A 21,407-nucleotide genomic window follows, 5' to 3' on the forward strand; every position below is an offset into this window, starting at 1 on the left:
TACAGAAAAGTGACTCAGTTATACATGTATATATATTCTTTTTCATGTTCTTTTCTTTCTTTCTTTCTTTCTTTTTTTTTTTGTCTTTTTGCCTTTTCTAGGGCTGCTCCTGAGGCATATGGAGGTTCCCAGGCTAGGGGTCTAATCGGAGCTGTAGCGCCAGCCTACGCCAGAGCCACAGCAACGCGGGATCCGAGCCGTGTCTGCAACCTACACCACAGCTCACGGCAGCACTGGATCCTTAACTCACTGAGCGAGGCCAGGGATCAAACCGGCAACCTGATGGTTCCTAATCAGATTCGTTAACCACTGCGCCTCGAGGGGAACTCCTCATATTCTTTTCCATTGTGGCTTATTGCAGGATATTGAATATAGTTCCCTGTGCTGTACAGTAGGATCTCGTTGTTTATCCACCCTGTACATAGTAGCCTGCCTCTGCTAATCCCAAACACCCCATCTTTCCCTCCTCTAACCCACTCCCCTTTGTTAACCATGAGTCTGTTCTCTGTGTCTCTGAGTCTGTTTCTGTTTCATAAAAGTTCATGTGTCATATTATATTTTGTTTTTGTCTTTTTAGGGCTGCACCCATGGCCTATGGAAGTTCCCAGGCAAGAGGGGGTCGAATCAGAGCTACAGCTGCCAGCCTATGCCACAGTCATGGTAATGCCAGATCCAAGACGTGTCTGTGACCTACACTGCAGCTCTTGGCAACACCAGATCTGTAACCCACAGAGTGAGGCCTGGGATTGAACCTTCATCTTCATGGATACTAGTCAGGTTCGTTACTGCTGAGTTGTAACTTGTATCATATTTTAGATTCCACATATAAGTGATATCATATGGTATTTGTCTCTCTCTTTCCAACTTACTTCATTCAGTATGATAATCTCTAGGTCCATCCATGTTGCTGAAAATGGCATTATTTCATTCTTTTTAAAGGCTGAATGATATTCCATTGTATATATATACCACGTCATCTTTATGATGGATATATTTTCATGTCCAAACATACATGTGGCTCTATCTCATTCTTTGCACTATTGCCACTCCTTAAATGACCATGGTCTTTATGTCACCTAGCACCGAGTCCACACTAAGGCTACACTATGATTTATTTAAGCAACCCCCCCATCGATGGGCATTTCAGTTGTTTCTAGCTTTTGCCTTTGTCAACAATGTTACCATGAGCTTCACTCTCTTAGGTCTTTGCACACCCGACTCATTATTTTTCTACAGTTGGATCCTGGAAGCAGAATTCCTAGCTCAAGGGATGTGCTTATCTAAACGCCGATCTGCCTTGCTGATTATAAGTGATTTTTAGGGAGGCGTCTGTCCAGCACAGAGCAGGTTAAGACCCCCAGCCAGCCAGACCTACTACAACTTGCTGTGTGACCCTGGCTAAGCCACTCTCCCTTTCTGGTCCTCTGCTGCCATTACGTGAGGGCAGTGATCTCTCGGGGTCGTTCCAGCTTGGATGTTCTGTCGTCCTGCCACATCCTGGGGCAGGGAAGGCTTAGGGCGAGTCAGAGGAGGAAGGGGAAGGGACTCACCCTCAGGTGGGTGCCAGAGATGGGGTGTGGAGTGACTTGCTTCCACTGCTCCGAGCCTTCCTCCTGGAAACTGACGAGGTAGCCTGTGACCGGTCCAGCCCCTTTGTACAGCGGGGGCTCCCACTTCAGCATCAAGGAGGTGGCCCGCACCTCAAGCACCTGCACATCATAGGGGGGGCCTGTGGGAAGATGGGGTAGAGAAGGAGGTGGGCAGCTCAGGCAGCGAGCCGGGTGACAAGTCGGCAAGCTTGTCAATCTTTCAGTCCCAACCAGGCCTGGAAGTGCCTGCTCTGGGCAGGGAGGGGACCTGGCTAGTTTGGCTTCATGACAAAGCTTGGTCTGGGCCTAAAATCGAGTTGATTTGGAGTTCCTGTCATGACTCTGTGGTTAACAAACCTGAGAAGGAACCATGAGGTTGCAGGTTCGATCCCTGGCTTTGCTCAATGGGCTAAGGATCTGGCGTTGCCGTGAGCTGTGTGTGGTGTAGGTGGCAGATGCGGCTTGGATCCCGTGTTGCTGTGGCTCTGGTGTAGGCCGGGGTCTACAGCTCCGATTCGACCCCTAGCCTGGGAACCCCCGTATGCCTCGGGAGTGGCCCTGGGAAAGGCAAAAAGACAAAAAAAAAAATTGAGTTAATTCTTCAAAGCGTGCACAGCATCTCTTCCTCGCAGAAACATCTTTGATCCTCCCCAGACACACTCATCCTTCTAATCTCTTGGCCATTTCAGTGTTTAATGCAGGGGTCAGGATGTGACCTCGAGTCACATCACAGGGTTCATGTCCCAGCTCCACCCTTTCAGGCTGTGAGGACTCTGAGCAAGTTACTTAGCCTCTATGCCCCTGTTTCTTCATCTGTACAATGAGGATAATAATGGTTCTGATTTATGGCAGTGTCAATACACAGTAAGTACCCAATAAATCTCAGTTGTTTGTAAGTGCTGTTAAGTCAAGCACCATATATAGCAATTCTCTGCCATTCAGGTAAAGGTTTTGTGCAGGAAACACCTGAGCTGGACAGGATGATGGATGGTGGTGGTCCTTCCTTCCTAAGGGGGAGGCGAAGGGCTAGTTTGTAAGAAAACTAATGGGGCTGTGGGTATGGCGTGTAGGGTGACCAACCCGTCCTGTTTGTCCAGGACTGGGACTCAGGACTCTCAGTGGTAATTCAAGGAAAGTCCCAAGTAAACTGGGATGAGTTGGTCACTTGTGTGCCTTTGGGGTTTGAGGATGGTCTGTGGAGAGAAGCAGAGCTCAGGTGGTGTGTTGAGCTAGAGGATAATTCGGATGCGGATACAGGGCCAGTCCATGACCAAGGTCAGGGCTCCCGACTTCTCAGGCCTAAGGCTGTCTGTGCCAGGGATTACAGGGCCAGCTGGTGAAAGCGGCCAGGGGTCTGGGGTTTGGGACCAATAGAACAAGCCTGACTACACTGCAAGCCCAGTGTTCACTTCATTGGTTCGTATTGGGGAGGGAGGGAAGGGGCAGGTGTTGGGCCTCAGCCCCTCCCGGCCGCTCACCTGGCTGGGGCATCGTCCATTCTTTGCACTCAAACAGGCTGCTGGGTGCTGATAGCTCGCCAACACCTGCCAAGTTTGCTGCCCGGGCACGGAACTCATAGAAGTGGCCTTCTTGAAGGCTGCTGACCTTGAAGAGCAGAAACACACTGTGAACCCCTCACCCCAGGTTCACAGCAGGAGGTCCATGGGGCTTTAAACAAGATTGGTCAGCCCTGGACAATGAGCTGGATTATCTAGGCAAGGGAACCTGAGGCCTCTCTCAGCCTCGGCACCTCCCGCCATGACCTCTGGTCTCCACCAGGCCAGTGGCCACATTCCAGCCTTACCTTGCAAAACTGGGTGGGGACTGGCTGCTGGTTGATGGCGTGCCAGTCCAGCTCCTCCGAGTCGTGCTGGTCCAGGAAGTAGCCCAGGATCTTGCAACCTCCACGACGCTTGGGGGGTTTCCATCCAATGACCATATCATTTTTCCCACAGTTCAGGAGGATGAAATCATATGGAGCGGAGGGTGTAGCTATGGGGAGGCAAGGAGGTGAGAGCCACTGCTCCCCAGGGGTGGCCAGACCGGGCAGGGGGGGGGCTTGAGGGAGGCAATGGAGCCCCCAGTGGGTACCCACCCTGCTCCAGGGGCGCTAACTTGGTAGCCTCCACTGGTAACCCTGACTCTGCTTTATGGTGGGCACCTGGGCCTCTGAGCTGGTCAGACTTCACCCCCTGCCATTGTTACTTCCTCCCCAAAGGAAGGCGTGGTCAGGGTCAGAGCCAGATGCCACCAGAAGGCTTCTGTCTCATGGCCTCTGGGACTGGACCCTCCAAGTGGTGGTTTATAAGCCCCCGACTCTCTGCGCAGCCCACCGCTGCCCCCAGAGGCTTACAGGTTGCACCTGCCCCTTGGACTCACCCAGAGCCTGCTTGACCCTGATGGGTTCGGTGGGGGCTGAGCTCTCACCCACTCCAGCCTCGCTCACCGACCGGATACAAAACTCATACTCCTTCCCTGTCCTCAGCCCGGGAACTGTAAACCTTTGAGAGAAACATGCAGCCATCAGGGATGGCCAAACAGCTCAGAGACATTTTCTGAACTTTCTCGAACAACCTTGTGGGGATAAGCGGCCACCAGCGTGGTAGGATTTGAAATCCCTGGGCCATTTTCTTACCTAAAGACCCAGCCCCTGCTATCAAAGTGATGCCTCCACTCCGGAGGATGAGGTTTTTTAAAGGGTGTGGCTTCTAGAGCCCATTATTAAAATGCAAATATGCTGGGAAAGGTACACATTGAAGCTCCAGGTAGCCAACCCCTGAACTGAGCAGCCTGGCTATGGGCCTCGTTCTGGAAACACAACAAGTGGCCCTTCTTATCTTCATAGATGTTGTGAGTCTAAAACACAGAGTTTTTATTTCTTATTTATTTATTAAAAATTTTTTTTTGTCTTTTTAGGGCCACACCCACGGCATATGGAAGTTCCCAGGCTAGAGTTTGAAACAGAGCCACAGCCGCCGGCCTGCACCCCAGCCACAGCAACATGGGATCCAAGCTGTGTCTGTGACCTACACCACAGCTCACGGCAATGTCAGCCCCTTAACCTACTGAGTGGAGCCAGGGAGCCTCATTACCACTGAGCCATGATGGGAACGCCTAAAACACAGAGTCTTTTAAAAGACCCTCAAAGAGAACTGTCAGCCAGAGACATAAAGAGAAAAATGTCCCTTCTTTAATAGCATTTTATTTTATTTTTTTCCTGCTGCACATGTGGAAGTTCCCGGGCCAGGGATCAAACCCATAACCACAACAGTGACCCAAGGCACAGCAGTGACAATGGACATCCTCAACTTGTTGTGCCACCAGGGAACTCCAATCCTGTCCCTCTTGATAACACCCAATTGTGAACTCGTTTCCCCCCTTTTCACTCATCAACATTTTCCTGGAGCAAAAGCTACAGGGAGTTTCTCTTGGCCAATTGACCCTGAGGAGTTGAACTGTGAAATGCTGGAGGGGCCCTTATGGATCAAACTGTCTCGTGCCTTCATTTGACAGATAGGGAAGGGCTGCCCTAGAAGGAATAAGGTGAGCCCAGAGCCCACGGCCAACTAAGACCCCAGCCCGGAGCGCAGCCCAGCTCTCCTGAACCTAGTGCCTACCCATTCATCATTCATTCATTTATTTGTTCATTCAGGTCTCTTTTGAGCATCTCCTGTGATCCAGGGTCTGTGGAGCTCGTTATCATTGTGAACCAGACCCCACTGCGTGGCTGAGCTCCCTCTATGCCATGGACCCAGCCCACACTCCTGGGCAGCAGTATTCAGCCTCTTTCCAGCCCTGCCACATGTGACCAATGACATGCACACAGCTGACACGTCCTCTGGACAGAGCAGGGGACCATGCCACGCCACGCCCCACGTGGGATGCGTTCTTCAGACATACCTCACTCTTCATGTGACTCTCCCTCAACCCCTGCCCTCCAGGAAGCACATCTGAAGGCAAGTCAGGGCAGATTTGACTCATTGTGGTTGTTGTTGTTGGGATAACCTGGACTCTGAGCTCCTTTGCCCAAAACCTGATCACTCTGCAACTGGAGACCTTTGGCAGTGACAAGGCATGAATGACCTTGAGGCACTGTGTGCCAGAGGGGCACAAGGTCCTGTCCCCTTTTCTGGGTAAGATGGACTTGGGGCTCACAGTCCAGGGTGAGAGGAGCCCACAGGTATGGTCAGGGCCAGGGCAGTCATCTGATGGAAAGAGAGGAGGGGTGTTCCTACCCGAGCCCCTGACCCCACAGAACCTCAAACGTGAGAAAAGTCATGAGCCCAGAGCCTTGAGGCTCCTGCCTGCAAGGACTAGGGCCCCCGAGTGAGGGCAGAGCCCCAGAAGGGAGGGGAGTTGGAAAGGCAGGTGCTCAGGGGTGGGAGCTGAGGCTCAGACAGAGCGAGTCTCTATGCAGGCGCAGCAGGCGAGTGAAAGGTGGTGGGTGTGGAGCCTGAGCCTCCCTGCCTGTACCTTCTGCCTCCTTCTGTCTCTAAGCTCTTGGAGGGACCAGACCTAGCCAGTCACCGCTGCCTGCAAACAGCACTCCCTGAGCAAGGGCTGGCTAAAGAGGCCATCTGGGACCCGTCCTGGCTCCTCCACCTCCTAGCTAAGGAGGATTTGGCAAGCTACCTAACCATTCTGTGCCTCTGTTTCCTTATCTGTACCATGGTAATAAAAATAATCACCCTGGAGGTCCCACTGTGGCTCAGTGGTAACGAACCCAGCTAGTATCCATGAGGAAGCATGTTCAATCCCTGGTCTTTCTCAGTGGGTTAAAGATCTGGCGTTGCAGTGAGCTGTGGTGTAGGTTGCAGACGCGACTTGGATCTGGTGTTGCTGTGGCTATGGCATGGACCAGTGACTATAGCTCCTATTTGACCCCTAGTTTGGGCACTTCCATATGCTTTTGGCCCTAAAAAGACCAAAAAAAAAAAAAGAAAAAAAGAAAAAACAAACAAACAAAACCCAAAAACCATCCTAAGTTCATAGAATTTCTGCTAGAACTAAATGACCTAATATAAGAAAAGAGCTTTGAAGAGCCCCATGCTCAAGAATTGTGAAAGATAGGCTTCATTATTATTACGGCCCCGCCTCTTGGGGTACAGGAAGGGGTACATGGAAGGGGGGAAGCAAACTCACTTGTTGCCCTGGATGGGTTTGTTGTTAACTGTTTGCCACTCGGATGATCCTGCCGCCCGGGAGTAGATGTAATAACCCAGAAGCTCTGCGCTGTCTTTCACGGGCTCCCAGGTCAGGGAGACAGAGGTCTGTGTGTCTCGGAAAGCTTGAACTTGAGCTGGAGGAGGGAGAGTGGCTAAAAGACAAAAATGTGGGCTGAGTGAAGATACTGAGTTACATGACCCAGGGTGGGTGGTTAGGAGAGGCAGGGAAGAGCTCCCACAGCAGTGTGTGTGTGTGGGGCAGTGCATTCCAGACATGCCCTGGGCTGCGGGCAGCTCTTCCCTGGTCCCAGAGGTGTGCTCCCAATTCTTGCATTCTGCTAGTCCTCTCCCCTTTTTCTCTGCTTCCTCTCTAAATCCCGGTTCATTAATCCTTACAATCCCCCCCCCCCAAAGTCATCAAATCTGACAATTTTCCTCAGCCTTTATTTTTAATTTCTAGGAAATTTCATCCCTTTTTATTTGAAACTAACTTTCAAGGCCCCCCCCAAGACTATGCTCTTTGAGGTAGAGGCTGCCATGATTTGTTGGATGGACAGATCTGGATGTAGAATGGATGGATAGATGGACGGACAGATAAATGAATGGATCAATGGACTAATGGATGGATAGGTGGATGGATGGGTGAATGGATGGACGGCAGGTATAGGATCTTCCTAGTTCTTTTTTTACTTCTCATATTCCCTACACATCTTTTAGTGGCTCCCCATCTTTCTTTTGGCCCCAAATGTGGGACTACGTTAAGCTTCCATTCTTTGACTTGCTCCATTTTTCTGCTCTCCTCTTGTCTCGAGGGTCCACCTATTTCCATCCTTTAGCCCTCACCCCTCCGCAGGTGACTCCCTAGGCTTTTCCTCCAGCCCTGCTCTCTCTCCTAAATTCTAGAGCTTCATCTTCCATTTTCTCCTGGACACCTCTCCTTGGGTTCTGGTGGTGCCTCAGAGTCAACAGGCAAAGGCTAAACTCAGCAACCATCCAACATAAATCCAGTATTTATCGAAGGCCTACTCTGAGCCAGGCTCTGGGCTTGGCCCAGGGGAAGTACTGAGAAATGGACTTGGGGTCCTGGGCTCAGGAAGGTCCTTGTGGTCCAGAGACTGCCCATATCCACTCACAGTTGGAGGCAGTGCAGTAGTAGAGGAAGGCTTGGCAGAGGGGAGAGGCTGGAAGGAAGCCACTCTGGGACCCCATGTGTCGGAGAGACCTGATTCAACCCACAGGCAAGAACTTAAGCTGAGGGCATGGAGTGGCCCTCAGCACTAAAATCAGGGTTTCAAGGAGGATTTCAAGACCTGATGATATGTTCACGCTATAATGTCAATTTTGAAGGTAGAATGCAAAGGTCTACCTGTGGTTTGATTGGACTTTCCCAAAGATGCTTTGGTTTGCAGGTGGTCAAAACACCAGACCAGGCACCTAGATGCTCATAGTGTTACCCTGGGCAGTGGAATCCTGGGGGTGGGGGTGTTCTCTTCCCTCCCTCCCCCCTCCCTCCCCCCTTCCTCCCTATCTCTCTCTTGCTTTTCTTTTTTCCCATTTTTGTATAATAACTTTTATAATACAAATAAATGCCTTTTCTTTTTTCCTCCCTTGCCCTCCTCTCTTTTCCTCACCCTTCCTTTTCTGAACTGTACCAGAACCTTGCCCTCAGTGTGCCTCGTGGTCCAGAGACTGCCCACATCCAATCACAAACCACGCACTGGCCAGGCCCCTGAATCAAGCCTAAATGTTAACCAGACCCGAATTAAAGTTCACTAGTCCACCAACCTACTTATCCCAACTATGAATATATATGTGTACACACACACACACACATATATATTTTTTTCTTTTTTCTATGTTATCGTAGCAGTGTAAATCTAGGATTTTAAATTTTACCCAGATGGGCCCTGCAGCTTATCAGGCTCTTCTCAGACGGGCACAGCTGCAGCTGTGTTCCTTAAAGGACAAGTTGGTGATGGCCATGGCAGGGAACTTTCTAGTCTGATCTGATCTGATCAAAAAGGGAAGACCCCCCAGAATCCAGAGGCCTCAGAGGAGAGAGGGAGCCCTGGGGAGTCAGGACCAGGCTGGACCTGCCGCTGGGAGATGCGGGAAGGGGCCTGGGGTGGGGGCAGTAACCAGGCCTTCGGAGCAGCGGCTTTGGTGGGGGAGGAGGAGAAGGTCAGCTGCTTGGAAATGAGCTGCCCAGACCCACGAGGTGCTGCAGAGGAGAGGGGTCCCGCCTGGCGAGGCAGCGCTCAGAGTGGAAGAGCTCCAGCCCCCCCCCCCCCCAGGGAGAGGGCGGGAGGCCGGCTCAGGGGCTCAGTCCTGGCTGAGTGCGAGGATCAGGCTCTGGTTGGAGCCCTTTAGAACTGAGGGACCGCTTGATCACACTCGCCTCCTCCGCTGGACCCAGCTGGCTTCTGCAGCCTGTGAATTGCTCATCTAGAAAAAAATGCCTGTACTTCCTAGAGCCTCCCACCCAGTGAAATATAATTCCTTTATTTTGTTTATTTTTTTGGCCGTGCCTGCAGCATGAGGAAGTTGCCGGGCCAAGGACTGAACCTGCATCACAGCAGCGACCCCAGCCACAGTGGTGATGACACCGGATCCTTAACCTGCTGAGCTACAGGGGCCTCCAGAAATGTAATTCCTGATGTTCTAAAACTTTGCAGGCCTGAGATCATGTTGCTTTTTAGCTTCATGATAGGTAGACGTGGTCGGGGACAGAGGACTGGGCAGGGCTCTGCCCAGGAGCCCACCCTGCAGCGGTGGGCTCCTGAATTCTGGCTGTGACAGCCTGGCCTGGCCTGGCCTCATCTCCTGCATCACACAGGTACCTGGCTTCCCCTTCAAGGCGATGGGCTCGCTGGGCTCCGAGGGATCGCTCATGCCGTACTGGTTTACTGCTCGCACCCTGAAGACATATGACTTCCCTTTCTCCAGATCCAAAAGGGCGAATCTCCGGGATTTCACAGGAGTTTCTGAGCTGATGGCCTCCCAGGTGCCACTACCTATGACTGACTGTGACACAAGAGAGAAACGCATGTTGGTGAAGTGCTTGTCTTCCCCTTGGTAACTTCTATCCCTGGCCCAGGGGGCCCCTCAGCCCCTGAGTTCTGGCTCCACCTGTCGCCGTGACGGATGCCCACTGAGCACCTCATGGTCAACATGTCCAGAACTGACCCTGGACCTTGCCCCCAGGCCAGGGCCACCCACATCGAGTTAGCAGCACCCATCCTTGCAGCTGCTCAGGCCAAAGCCCTGGGAGCCGCCCTGGGACCTTTCTCTCATTTCCTGCCCCTCAAATATGCTCCACCGGCAAACCCAGTTGACTCTACCTTCGAGTTTATCCAGAATCCAACCATGGCTTATCCCTCTCATGGTACCACCCCATGGCTTACTCCCTGCCACCCTGTGTGCCAAGTTCCGTTCTAAGTCTTGATGTGCTTCAGTCAATTTGATCCTCACATCAGCCCTATAAGATGTACAATGATTATGCCTCTTTTATGCAAGAAGATACTGAGGCCCAGAGAGATTAAATATCTTGCAAAAAGTCACACAGCTACTGAGGAGCAGAGACAAGATTAGAACCCAGGCAGTCTGACCCCAAAACAAACCCTCAGTTATGCACAGCTTTTCTACGTCGGAGAAATAGGATCACCTGTAAAGGTGTATGGAGGCCCATTTGGATCACAAGAGCCAAGACTCCTCCCTGGAACTTTTTTTTTTCTTTTTTCTTTCTCCCTGGAACTTTCTTATTTGTGGATTCACGAAACCTGTACTATGCACCTGCTATGTGCCTGGGACCGTACTGGATCCAGCAAGTAATGGGAAGGCAAACCTGGCCTCTGCCTTTAGGGCGATCGGAGGCCAGGGTTTACAGTCTAGGCGGCTGGCCCGGGCTGTGTGCTGCATCTTTTTTCATCCTCATAGGGGAGCACCTCCCTGTGGAGGAAACTGAGGCTCAGAGAACTTAGCAAAGCAGCTCACACAGCACAACTCAGGATTGGAATGGATCTTAACACCGTGCTGTTTTCCACTCTGCCTCCCCTCTACTGTGAAGCCCACTTGACACGCACTGTCCCCTCTTCAGACTCCTGCCCCCGCTCTAGTCCCAGTGAAAGGTTCACCTTCCCATTACTTACTGGGTGCAGCACGGGGCCGGGCACATGGCAGGTGGATAGTATAAGTTTAGTGAATCCACAATGAATCCACGCTACTCCCGCCTCCTGGTGCCAACACCCACCCCCCTGCCCCTCCCAGTGCCCTGTAAGTGCTGCTAGTCAATGACCCAGGCTGGTGGGCACCAGCCTAGCTTCCCTCCCACCGTGGTCCTGGCCAAGGAGAGGTGTTTTATCTAATGTGTGACCAGATGTTGGGGTGGGGGTGTACCCAGGAGATGGTGGCTCTTAGTATTGTTACTGTCTCTGTCTTTCTTTTAAAATTTTTTTTTAATTTTTATTTTTTTGTTTTTATGGCCACACCTGCGGCATATGGAGATTCCTAGACTAGAGGTTGAATCGGAGCTGCAGCTGCTGGCCTACACCTCAGGCGCAGCTAGGCCAGATCTGAGCCTGTCTGTGACTTACACCACAGCTTATGGCAACACTGGATCCTTAACCTGCTGAGTGAGGCCAGGGATCGAACCCGCGTCCTCATGGTTACTAGGTGGATTCGTTTCCATTGCACCGCAATGGGAACTCCTCGCCTATATCTCTTAATTTTCTGTATTTCCATGAACAGCTTCAGGAATTGCCATTAGTAATTGGCCTCTTGGGGCTGAAGGGAATCTCAAAAGGTCATTTAATCCACCCCCCTGCCTCTGTGCAGGGCTATGCTCAGGATCTTCCAGGCACGAATGCTCTTCTCTTCTCTGAAGACCTCCTCAGGGGACACTGCTGGGGTCTCCCACGGCCTCCCCGATCCCCCCCACATCCTGGCCCCGCAGCATGTCCATTTCTCAGGCCGACCTGGGGTTGGGGCCCTTGGGGTCTCCGTACCTTCTCCAGGAAGTAGGTCAGCGGGGCTCTGCCCCGGGGCCTCGGCTCCTCCCAGGCCAGAACCACATAGGCATCACGGATCTCGCTGGCGTGGACGTCGGTGGGAGGTGAGGGGATGGTCACCGCGTCTGGAATCAGAGTCATCCAGGGGCCGTCAGAGACCCCAAACCTCAGCCCCTCACTCTAAGGAGGAGGGAACTGGGGTCCAGAGCAGGATGGGAACTCGCTCCATTCACCTAGCGAGGCCGGGCAGAGCCAGGGCTGGAACCCAAGTCTCCCCAAGTCCTGCCGGGGACCTTCTCCAGCATCTACCTCCTCCACGAGGGGCGCGCCACCCACGAGCGAGCCTGGCCTCCCTCCCCACACCCCACACACGGACAGCTTCTGCCTCTTGGCCACTTTGTTCCCAAGGCTTCCAGAACCACAAAGGGGACAGGGGGCTTGAAGCCAAGTGTCAGGAGGTTCATACGTACCTTCGAAATCATCTGTGCTGACCGTGATGGTTTTTCCCAGGTCAAAGGGGATCTCTAGGGTGGAGAAGGGAGCACGTTGGGGGAGCAGTAGGGGTGCAGGACAGGGCCTGCCTTGCTCTGGGTGCCGATGCTCCCCCGCTCCTGGTCCTTGAATTCTGGCCCCTCACTGTGTGTCCTCAGGCCAGTCCATTTGGGCCCCGACATGCTCAGAGGCCTAGAGGGTTACGCTGTTGCTCTCAGACCCCAGAGATGCTCTGTCCTCTTGGGACAAAGGGGCCAGAGAGGTGATGGAGTTGGAGCCCCAGGGCACAGCAAACCCAAGTCAGCTGATGCCTCCCTCAGGGCTGAGAGGGCTCTGCTCCCCCCCTGCACCCTGGGCTTGGCGCTCCTGGGGCAGGGCGGCTCTCCTCCTTCAGATTAAGGGCATCCAAAGAAGGCGCTGTGGTTTCACCCCAGATTAGCATCTTGTGTGGACAGGTTTGTGCTTCTTCCATCAGATGAGCTGTACCTTCCGCATCAGGCTACGGGTTGCTAAGGGCAGCACTGCCTCCTCCATCGGACTAGGGTTTCCCAAGGCTCTGCCTCCTCCATCAGACTAGGGGTTCTTGAGGGTTGGGCTGTATCTCCCCTCTTGGAACAGGGCTTGGAATGGGGGCTGTGCCTCCTGTCTCCTGTGTGAGGTAGTCCCGAGTGTGCCCTGATTGATGCCCTGGAATGCCCCTTTGAGGCCTCTGGACCCACCTGTCTTCCTCAGGGCTTCCTCACGGTCACCCATGATGACAGGTTCTGAAGCCTTGGAGGGGACGCTGCTGCCCGCTTTGCTGATGGCTCTCACCCGGAACCGATAGCTCTGGCCTTCGATGAGGCCTTGGATTGGGCACCGACAGGTCCCACCGGGGGCCTGGTGGCAGGGCACCCATTGCTCAGACTCACCCTGGCACCTGCGGGAGAGAAGCCTTGGCTTCAGCTCCTGCCCATGACTCCCATCTTCCCAGTCTGAGCCTCTGCCAGGCCATTCCCCAGCCCGGGCTGCCCGCTCAGCTCATGCTGGCCTGTTGAAGTCCTGGTCTCCATTAAAAAGCCTGGCTCTGACCTTGGGCCTCCAGGAGGCCTTGTCACCATCCTCCACCAACCACGATGCTAATCAGAATAGCCAGTGGCTCTCATGGAGCTTTCCTTGTGCCTGGAGCTGTGCCATGCCCTTCACATCCATCAATCTCCTTTAATCCTGACATCCTTGTCATTAGCCATGATTTTCTTCCTTCTACCAATGACATTTGCATTCAGAGAGTGAGATGGTACTTGGCCTGAGGTCACACTGCTCATAAATGGTAGTTAGCATTCCCCAGAGGGCTGCCCACTCCCTGCCGCTGTGCGCTCTGGAGTGACCCTCAGAGCCAGGGCTCTCTGTGCCCTTTGGGTACCTCTGTCCTCAGGCGGTACCCCAGCACAGTACTGATTGGATGGGGCAGTGGCCACATGTGGGTCCAAATCCTGCATCCATGACTTTGGGTGCATACCTCAGTTTCCTCATCTGTAGAATGGGCACAAAAGAGCCCCCTTCCCTCTTAGATAGGCACTGTCGTAAGGATTCAGTGAGGTAAGGCATGCAGCTCCAGGTGTACAGTCTTTGAACCCCGTCAGTGGCTGGATGAGGTGATACCTCCAGGGAGGCCTCAGAGCGGGCAGCGAGTGCAGGAGGCGGGATGCCCCAGACCCTCCTTTTTCCTGGCTTATTCCCTCCCTCCGGGGTCAGAGCTACGCCATCTCTGTCACTCAGGGAGGAAAGTAGCCAGCACACGCACATGTGCTCAGGTTTCAAGCACTGGTTGCCCCTCCCAGAGTCAGCTTGTGGTGTAAAGGGTCCAGAGGGCAGCGGCTGACCCCAGAGGCAGAGTCGCAGGTATCAGTGGACACCCCTCTGTGGCCCCTAAATAACACAGCAGGTCTGCCTCCTATCCTGTTCTGAGGAGAGGCATGGGGGCCCTTTATCCTCTGGCCCCCACTCTCATCCTCCAAGAGCCATCTACCCCCAGGGGCTCTGCCACTCACAGCTCAATGGAGTAGCCGGTGATGGGGTTGCCCCGGGTGTCGCTGGGTGGGGTCCAGGTCAGGATGAGGCAGTCTCTGTTCACATTCAGGCATTGGACATTCAGGGGGGAGCCTGGGGCGCCTGGCTTCTCGGCTGCAGCATCTGAAACCCAGGGTAGGGGGCGGGAAGAGAGTAGGGGAGGCAGTTCAGGTTCACACCTGCTTGGCAACCGACCCCCTCCTGTTCCCACCCATCATCCTCTTCTCATTAACCCTCCGGGGGGCTCAGCTTCGATCTTGAGGACCAGGACCTGAATGACCGCCTCTTCATTGTTTATTTTTTCTTCTCTTCATCTGTTTGGTTTATTAGAATGGCTATGGGGGAGTTCCCATTGTGGCTCAGTGGTAACAAACCCGACTAGTATCCATGAGGATGTGGTTTGATCCCTGGTCTCGCTCAGTGGGTTAAGATCCAATGTTGCCCTGAGCTGTGGTGTAGGTCGCAGATGCGGCTTGGAACTGGCATTGCTGTGGCTGTGGCGTAGGCTGGCAGCTGCAGCTCTGATTTGACCCCTAGTCTGGGAACTTCCATATACTGCCGGTGTGGTCCTCAAAAGACAAAAATAAATAAATAAATAAATAAAATGGTTATAGGTTGACAACTTAAAAAAGAAATGAGTCATTTTGTAAAAGAGGCTAATATGTTCTTTGGAGTTAGAAAAGTATGGAATTGAATGCAGAATTGCCATTTCCTAGCCGTGCAATCTTCTGCTCAGTAAATAAATTATCTGTGACTTCATTTCTTCATTTGCTTTCTTTAAGTTTAATTGTATCAGAGTGTAGTTGATTGACAACGCTGTATTAGTTTCAGGTCTACAGCAAAGTGAATCAGTCATAATATAAATATTTATGAATATTATAAATATATTAAATATAAATATATACATATAAATATAAATACATACACATTTGAGGGCCAAGACCTGAATAACAGCCTCCATTCTTTTTTTTTTTTTTTCTTTTTAGGGCTGCACTCATGGTATATGGAGGTTCCCAGGTGAGGGGTTGAATTGGAGCTGTAGCTGTTAGCCTGCACCACAGCCACAGCAACGTGGGATCTGAGCTGTGTCTGTGACCTACACCACAGCTCACGGCAATGCCAGATCCTTAACCCACTGAGCAAGGCCAGGGATCGAACCCACAACCTCATGGTTCCTGGTTGGGTTTGTTTCTTCTGCACCACAACGGGAATTCCAGCCTCCATTCTTTTAAACAACAGCAACGGCGGTGGGGGGGGGAGTACCATTTTTTAGGGGCCCATTCACACACGTGAACAACTGGCCTAATCTCTAAGTTCTGGAGTAAACTTCCATTTTGCAGATGGGGTAACTGAGTCTCAAGGGGGACTCATTGAGAGAGTTGGGGTGTCAGTGAGGGGGGAAGGGTCAGTGAGGAGAGTGGGAACTCGGTAGGGGGGCCCTTAGTGAGAGGGAGAGGGGTTCAGAGGAAAAGCCAGCTGCCCTAGGTCACCCAGCTAGTGAAGTGACAAAGCCAGGAGGCAGAAATCAACCAGGGCCTAGAATGATCCCCGCCCAGGCTCAGTCCTTCCTTGCCAGCTCCCTCAGAGTCAGACTCTCAGGCTGTGTCCCTTTGGAGGGTCATAGGATGTCACAGGGATTCTTAGGGAGCCTCTACCCCAACACCCTCACTGAGCTATAGCAGGGAAGCTGAGGCCCCAAAGGGCAGGGGACTCGCCTGAACATCCCACAGCAAATCAGTCCAGGCAGAGCCCTGGTCTCAGGGCTTCAGCTGGGCCCCCCGCCCCAGCCCCCTCACCTCTCACAAACACGTAGGCGCTCTGCTCGCGGGGCCCAAAGGGTGATGGCACCTGGATCGTGTAGAGCCCCTCGTCCTCCTTGTAGGCACAGGACACCTTCAGGGTCGCCTGACGGTCCCCGTAGAGTGTCTGCCGGCGGCCGGAGGATCTCAGTAGCCTCCCTGCAGAGGGAAGGGTCCAGTGTAAACTCGAGTGTGGGCGAGTGTGGGCGTCGGGGCCTCATCTGGGAACCTGGTGATGCTGGGGGGGCGGTGTGGGCAGAGGTGGGGTTGGTGTGGCTCTGCTGGGGAGCTGGAGAGGGAGCGGTGACCTCCAGGATTCTGCCAAGGTGGCCTTTGAACTCTCCTCTGCAAAAAGCTTGGAAGAGTTGGGTGGGGGTTGTTGGGGCAGGGCTGGGGGTCAATGAGGCAATGAGGGTTCAAGAAATGAGGATTCAGTGGCTCAGTGAGGAGTTGGAGCTTCTGTGGGGAAGTGGGAGCCGGAAAGATGGGGGGCCTTGTGTGGGGGTCAGGGGCTCTTTGGGAGGTTGGGGGCTCTAGGAAGAAGGTGGGGCTTTGTGAGTGGAGACTATGAGCTTAACGAAGAGCGTAGGGGCTTGTGGAAGATCTTTGGGCCCAGGAACGGGGTGGGGGACTCACTGAGAGTTGGGGTGTCGGAGAGGGGGGATGGGTCAGTGAGGAGAGTGGGAACTCAGTAGGGGGGACCTTAGTGAGAGGGAGGGGGGCTTCGTGAAGGGGCTCTGGGTCTAGGCCTCACCCTGTTTCGGGCCCGTGGCTTCCCCACTCCTCCCCAGCCCCTGCTGGGTGCAGCTTCCCTAGGATCAAGCTTGGGGCACTGGGGGTGAGGTGGGGCTGTGCTCCTTGTCCTTTGGCTGCAGGCCTGGTCACAAATAAGGCAGGATGTCCAGCAGTCCTTCTCCTACCTGGCTGGGCCACCTCTTCCTGCCTTAGCTGACCAGCTTCCCCAGCCCTGGCCTGTGACTCCCAGGGGTCTTGCAGCTCACGAATAGAAGTTCTTTACCTGTCCCCACAGCCTCGACTCTGAAAAGCCCTAGGCAATTGTCACAATCTGCCCTGACATTCCTCAAGGTGACCTGCCTCTCGGCCTTGGTCGTTGTTCCTATGGCTTCCAATGTCCTCACTTCCCCCTAGGGTGCTGATGGGGATCCCGGAGGTGGATCAACAAGCACGGGCTCTCAACAAGCAGCGGCTGCCATTGTATTTTGGCTTCCTCCCCACTCCCAGAGCCCCTTGAGCTCATGCAGGTCTGTGCCAACCCCTGCCCCAGCACAGGGCCTGGCACCAGGGGTGACGCTTTGCAGGGTGACTTGATCTGAACCCACCCGACTGAGCGCTGCTTCCCCCTGCTCCATCAGCACCCATCGCTCAGCTTGTGCTGGTTGGGGGAGGGGCACAGCCGAGCGCCACCCCCCACCCCCACCCCCACCCCCGCCGGCCTCCCCCGCCCACCTGTCCCAGGATTAGGGAAGGAGCTGGGCTCTAGTCTCTCGCTGGCTTCCACCTCTGCCTCGACAGGTTGGGGGGCGGGACTGGGGGTCCTCACCATCTTGGAACCACTGGATGTTCTGCTCTGCATCTAACACGTCTTCTGAAAACAGGCAGCACAGGGAGAAGGATTCCTTCTCACAGGCGAAGACTGGTTTCAGCACCGACGTGAATTCCACGCTGGGGCCCATCATCAGTCCTGGGGGGGAACAGAAATGTAGGGCAGAAGCCTTCGGAGGCCACCAGCCTAGCCTGGGGCCTAGATGGGAGAAAGGACCTTCTGGGGTGTCCCTACTCCTCTGGGCCAGGCGTCGCAGTTCTCCAGGTGGTCTTAAGGAGAAAAGGGGCCTGCTCCTGGGGCCTGGGGGTGGGGAAGGGAAATTTCTAGGTGGGACCAGATGAGTTGAAATAGCAAATATCCGTTTGTCTTTTTTGCTTTTCCTTTTCTCATTTAGTTTTGGTGGCAAGACAGGTGAGCAGGTGGAGGCAGCTCTGGGGTGCCCAGAAGCCAGTCTACAAGTATTAACAGTTTCTAGGCAAAGCCCAAGTGGACATCCCTTTGCAGGCAATGGATGGCTCTATTGTAAAGGGGGCTGTGGGGACCCTGATCAGGGGTCCCAGACTCCCTCCTCTCCCGCCTCCCTGAAGCCCCACCCCTCCCCCAGCCTCCTTACTTTTAAAGATCTCCGAATCGAAGCCAGCATCCTTCCCCAGGTAAGCTGAAAACCCAGAGCAAATGGAGTTTGAGAAGGCTCCAACCCCGTGTTCCTACCAGATTTTGGAGGCATGGCCTTGGGGTGTGGGTTCGAGTCCTGATCTAGTAGCGGCTTCCCCTTTGGCCCAGGGAAAATTCTCTGTGCCTCAGTTTCTTCATGAGTGAAATGGGAACAGTGATTTCTACTTGGTGGTGAGGGTTCTGAATACACAAGTTCACACAAACAAAGCCCTCAGCTGGAGCCTGGCATACCGTCGGTGCTCAATAAATGGTGGCTTCCTTCCTTTACCCAGACCTACTACCAGGACCACACAGTCCTGGAGGTGGAGCCTGGTCACACTGGGATTTCTGGAGGAGCTGGGGCAGTGAGAAGAGAGCCTTCCGGAGGCTTTGGGTGAAATCCAAGGTGGTGTGGACGCAGATTGCCAGGGAACAGCGAGAAGGCTTTGTTCACATAGCACCTATCATGTGCTGCTTATTAACTCGTTTAATCCTCACAACAGCCCCATCTATGGGTGTTGTTGTTAGATCCTCTCATACAGATGAGGAAGCTGAGGCGTAAAGACCCAGCGAGCACCCCAGCAGCCTGAAGCCCTGACCTGACACTGGTCCCTGGACGGAGGGAGGGATGAGGTGATGGGAAGGATGGGCAGACAGAGGGAAGCAGGGCTCTGGTCCCTGACCTTGCACTTGACTCTGGGCACTGCCAATAGGCACAGCTCAGATTCCATGCAGAAAGCCTGACCTGACAGCGGGGACAGCTGCCTCCAAGAGCTATTTGGGGAACAGGGCAGAGGGGTGGAGAGGCTGTGAACAACAGCTTAACGAGGTTTGATGAGAGGTGGGGGCAGAGCGGGATTCCAGCCTGACCGCTGCCAGGTGTGTGTGTGTGTGTGTGTGTGTGTTCTTTCTGGGGCCTGAGGGCAAAGCCCACATTCTCCTGGGCTCGCTCAGAGGTGTGGCCCCCTGGGCTGGGCCCTCCCCTGGGCATGGGGTCGGGGAGGGAGACTTATTCTTCCCCAAGAGCCCGCTCCAGCCAAGCTTTACCTAAACCACCTCATTTAATCCACAGGAGTGTCTGAGGGCAGTAGCAGACGTCCCCCCTGTGCAGGTGGGAAGTCAGGGGAGTGAGGTGGTGAGCCCATGCCCCGGCTCGCATGTCAGCGGCAGGGCCAGCAGGTGGCCTGGGGTCTGGCTGACTCCTGAGGGTCTCCCCTGCTTTGTGCTGGGATTTCAGATGCCCTTGGGGAACCTCCAGGAAGGGCCTGAGCCAACCATGAAACATAGACTGGAAGCCAAATGGGGCAGTGAGGATCAGCAGGGGAGCTGGTAGGACTCAGCCCTTGCACGGAGCAATCCTGGTGGACAGGCTGCCCTTTTTTTTTTTGGTGTTTTTGTTTGTTTGTTTGTTTGTTTTTTGCTTTTTAGGGCCGTGCCCACAGCATATGGAAATTCCCAGGCTGGGAGTTGAAGCAGAGCTACAGCTGCCAGCCTACACCACAGCCACAGCAACATGGTATTTGAGCTGAGTCTGGGACCAACACTACAGCTCATGGCAATGCCGGATCCTTAACCCACAGAGCAACACCAGGACTTGAACCTGAGTCTTCATGGATACTAACTGGGTTCATTATTGCTGAGCCACAATGGGAACTCCCAGGATGCCTTTTCTGAGGCCTTGGCTGGATTTGGATCTAACCTAACCTGAAGGACGAGGGGGTCCCCAGAACAGGGGTGTAGGTTGTACAGTCTGAGAGCGGAGGCCCTCCCTGGCTTTGAGGGCCCCAGGGAAGTGGGGATCTCCGTGGCTGCCCTGGTCACCCGATCCCAGGCTGAATCCCCCTGGACTGGGGGGTCCCTCTGCATCTGATGGCAGACCCACGTTCTCAGCTGCTCATGAGAAGTTGGCTGTGTGAGGTCCAGGGGGATGGGAGGACTCACTGCGGACAAGGACTTTGGCGAAGGAGGAGGCCTGGCCGTAGGCATTCTTGACCGTCACCGTGTAGGTGGCTGCATCCTCAACGGTGCATCTGAAGAGGAGAGATGGAGTCGCCCCCTGAAACTACTGGGCTGCACGGGAACTCAAGTATCGGTGTGCAGGTAGGGGGTGGGGGAGTAACAGGAAGGCCCTTAGGCTCTAGGTCAGTGCCTGCCTCTGAAAGCTGGGTGTCCTTGGGCTGCCACTGTCCCTCTCCACCCCTCCAGGTCCTTCTCTGAAAAACTCAGGACATAGCACCAACTTAAGCCACCTCAGGTGAAAGGGCTGTGGAATTATGCTTGTTGTTACTGCTTCTGCAGCATCAGAGAGCTTAAGTGACTTGTCCAGAGTCACAGAGCGAACTGGAAGTCAACCCAGCTTCAAGGTGACAAGCCCTCTCCCAGGCAGGGCCTCTGGAGCCGGAGTTGCCCAAGGAACACGGCCACTCTGCACCAGACCTGGGCCAGATGCCCAGGCGCTCTCAACCTCAGGCCTGGGTCTCACCACCAGCCAGGCCAACCCCACCATCTTGTTCCCAGTGGAGGCTTGGGCCAGCTCCATCCCAGGTCATCGTTGTGGCCAAGAGGTAGATCATAGGACGTGGCACATCTGGGCCCTTTAGGAAGCAGGGGGCCCCTTGTTGCCCCCCTCCTCACCTGGCTGCCCGAGGTAGGAATCCCCCCCCCTTTTTTTTTGCTTTTTAAGGCTGCACCTGAGGCATATGGAAGTTCCCAGGCTAGGGGTTGAATCAGAGCTGCAGCTGCCGACCTACACCACAGCTCATGGCAATGCTGGATCCTTAACCCACTGAGCGAGGCCAGGGATCAAACCCGCATCCTCATGGATCCTAGTTGGGTTCATTAACCTCTGAGTCATGAAGGGAACTCCCAGCAATCCCTCTTGTTTCAAGGGCCAGTCCCACCGGTCCGTCTGTCCCTCCCACGGGCCAGCTCCCTTGGTAACATTGTCTGGTCAGGGAGGTCATGTTTGTGTTGGTATCTCTGATGCCAAGTTGGTTGAGGTGGAGGGTTGGGTGTATTGGAAAGAATCCAGATGGAGAGCTCCACGCAGGCCTCTTCCTTCCCAACCATGTTTAAGACTCATACCTCCC

General features: G+C 54.0%; 1 protein-coding gene across 1 annotated transcript in view; it reads right to left on the minus strand.

The window, feature by feature from the left end:
• Nucleotides 1-21,407, minus strand: part of MYOM3 (myomesin 3) — a 54,081-nt gene that overhangs the window by 22,192 nt on the left and 10,482 nt on the right. Inside the window, exons 7-20 of the mRNA XM_047792552.1 lie at nt 20,260-20,348; nt 18,278-18,322; nt 17,662-17,802; nt 16,098-16,259; nt 14,283-14,424; nt 12,972-13,171; nt 12,231-12,284; nt 11,758-11,885; nt 9,595-9,778; nt 6,732-6,906; nt 3,969-4,090; nt 3,394-3,581; nt 3,068-3,194; nt 1,551-1,729 (exon numbers count right to left, since the gene is read on the minus strand). Coding sequence (XP_047648508.1) covers nt 1,551-1,729; nt 3,068-3,194; nt 3,394-3,581; nt 3,969-4,090; nt 6,732-6,906; nt 9,595-9,778; nt 11,758-11,885; nt 12,231-12,284; nt 12,972-13,171; nt 14,283-14,424; nt 16,098-16,259; nt 17,662-17,802; nt 18,278-18,322; nt 20,260-20,348 — 1,936 coding nt within the window. The remainder of the gene's footprint in view (nt 1-1,550; nt 1,730-3,067; nt 3,195-3,393; nt 3,582-3,968; nt 4,091-6,731; nt 6,907-9,594; nt 9,779-11,757; nt 11,886-12,230; nt 12,285-12,971; nt 13,172-14,282; nt 14,425-16,097; nt 16,260-17,661; nt 17,803-18,277; nt 18,323-20,259; nt 20,349-21,407) is intronic.

This window comes from Phacochoerus africanus, chromosome 8 (genome assembly GCF_016906955.1).
Source record: "Phacochoerus africanus isolate WHEZ1 chromosome 8, ROS_Pafr_v1, whole genome shotgun sequence".
NCBI classification, from domain to species: domain Eukaryota; kingdom Metazoa; phylum Chordata; class Mammalia; order Artiodactyla; family Suidae; genus Phacochoerus; species Phacochoerus africanus.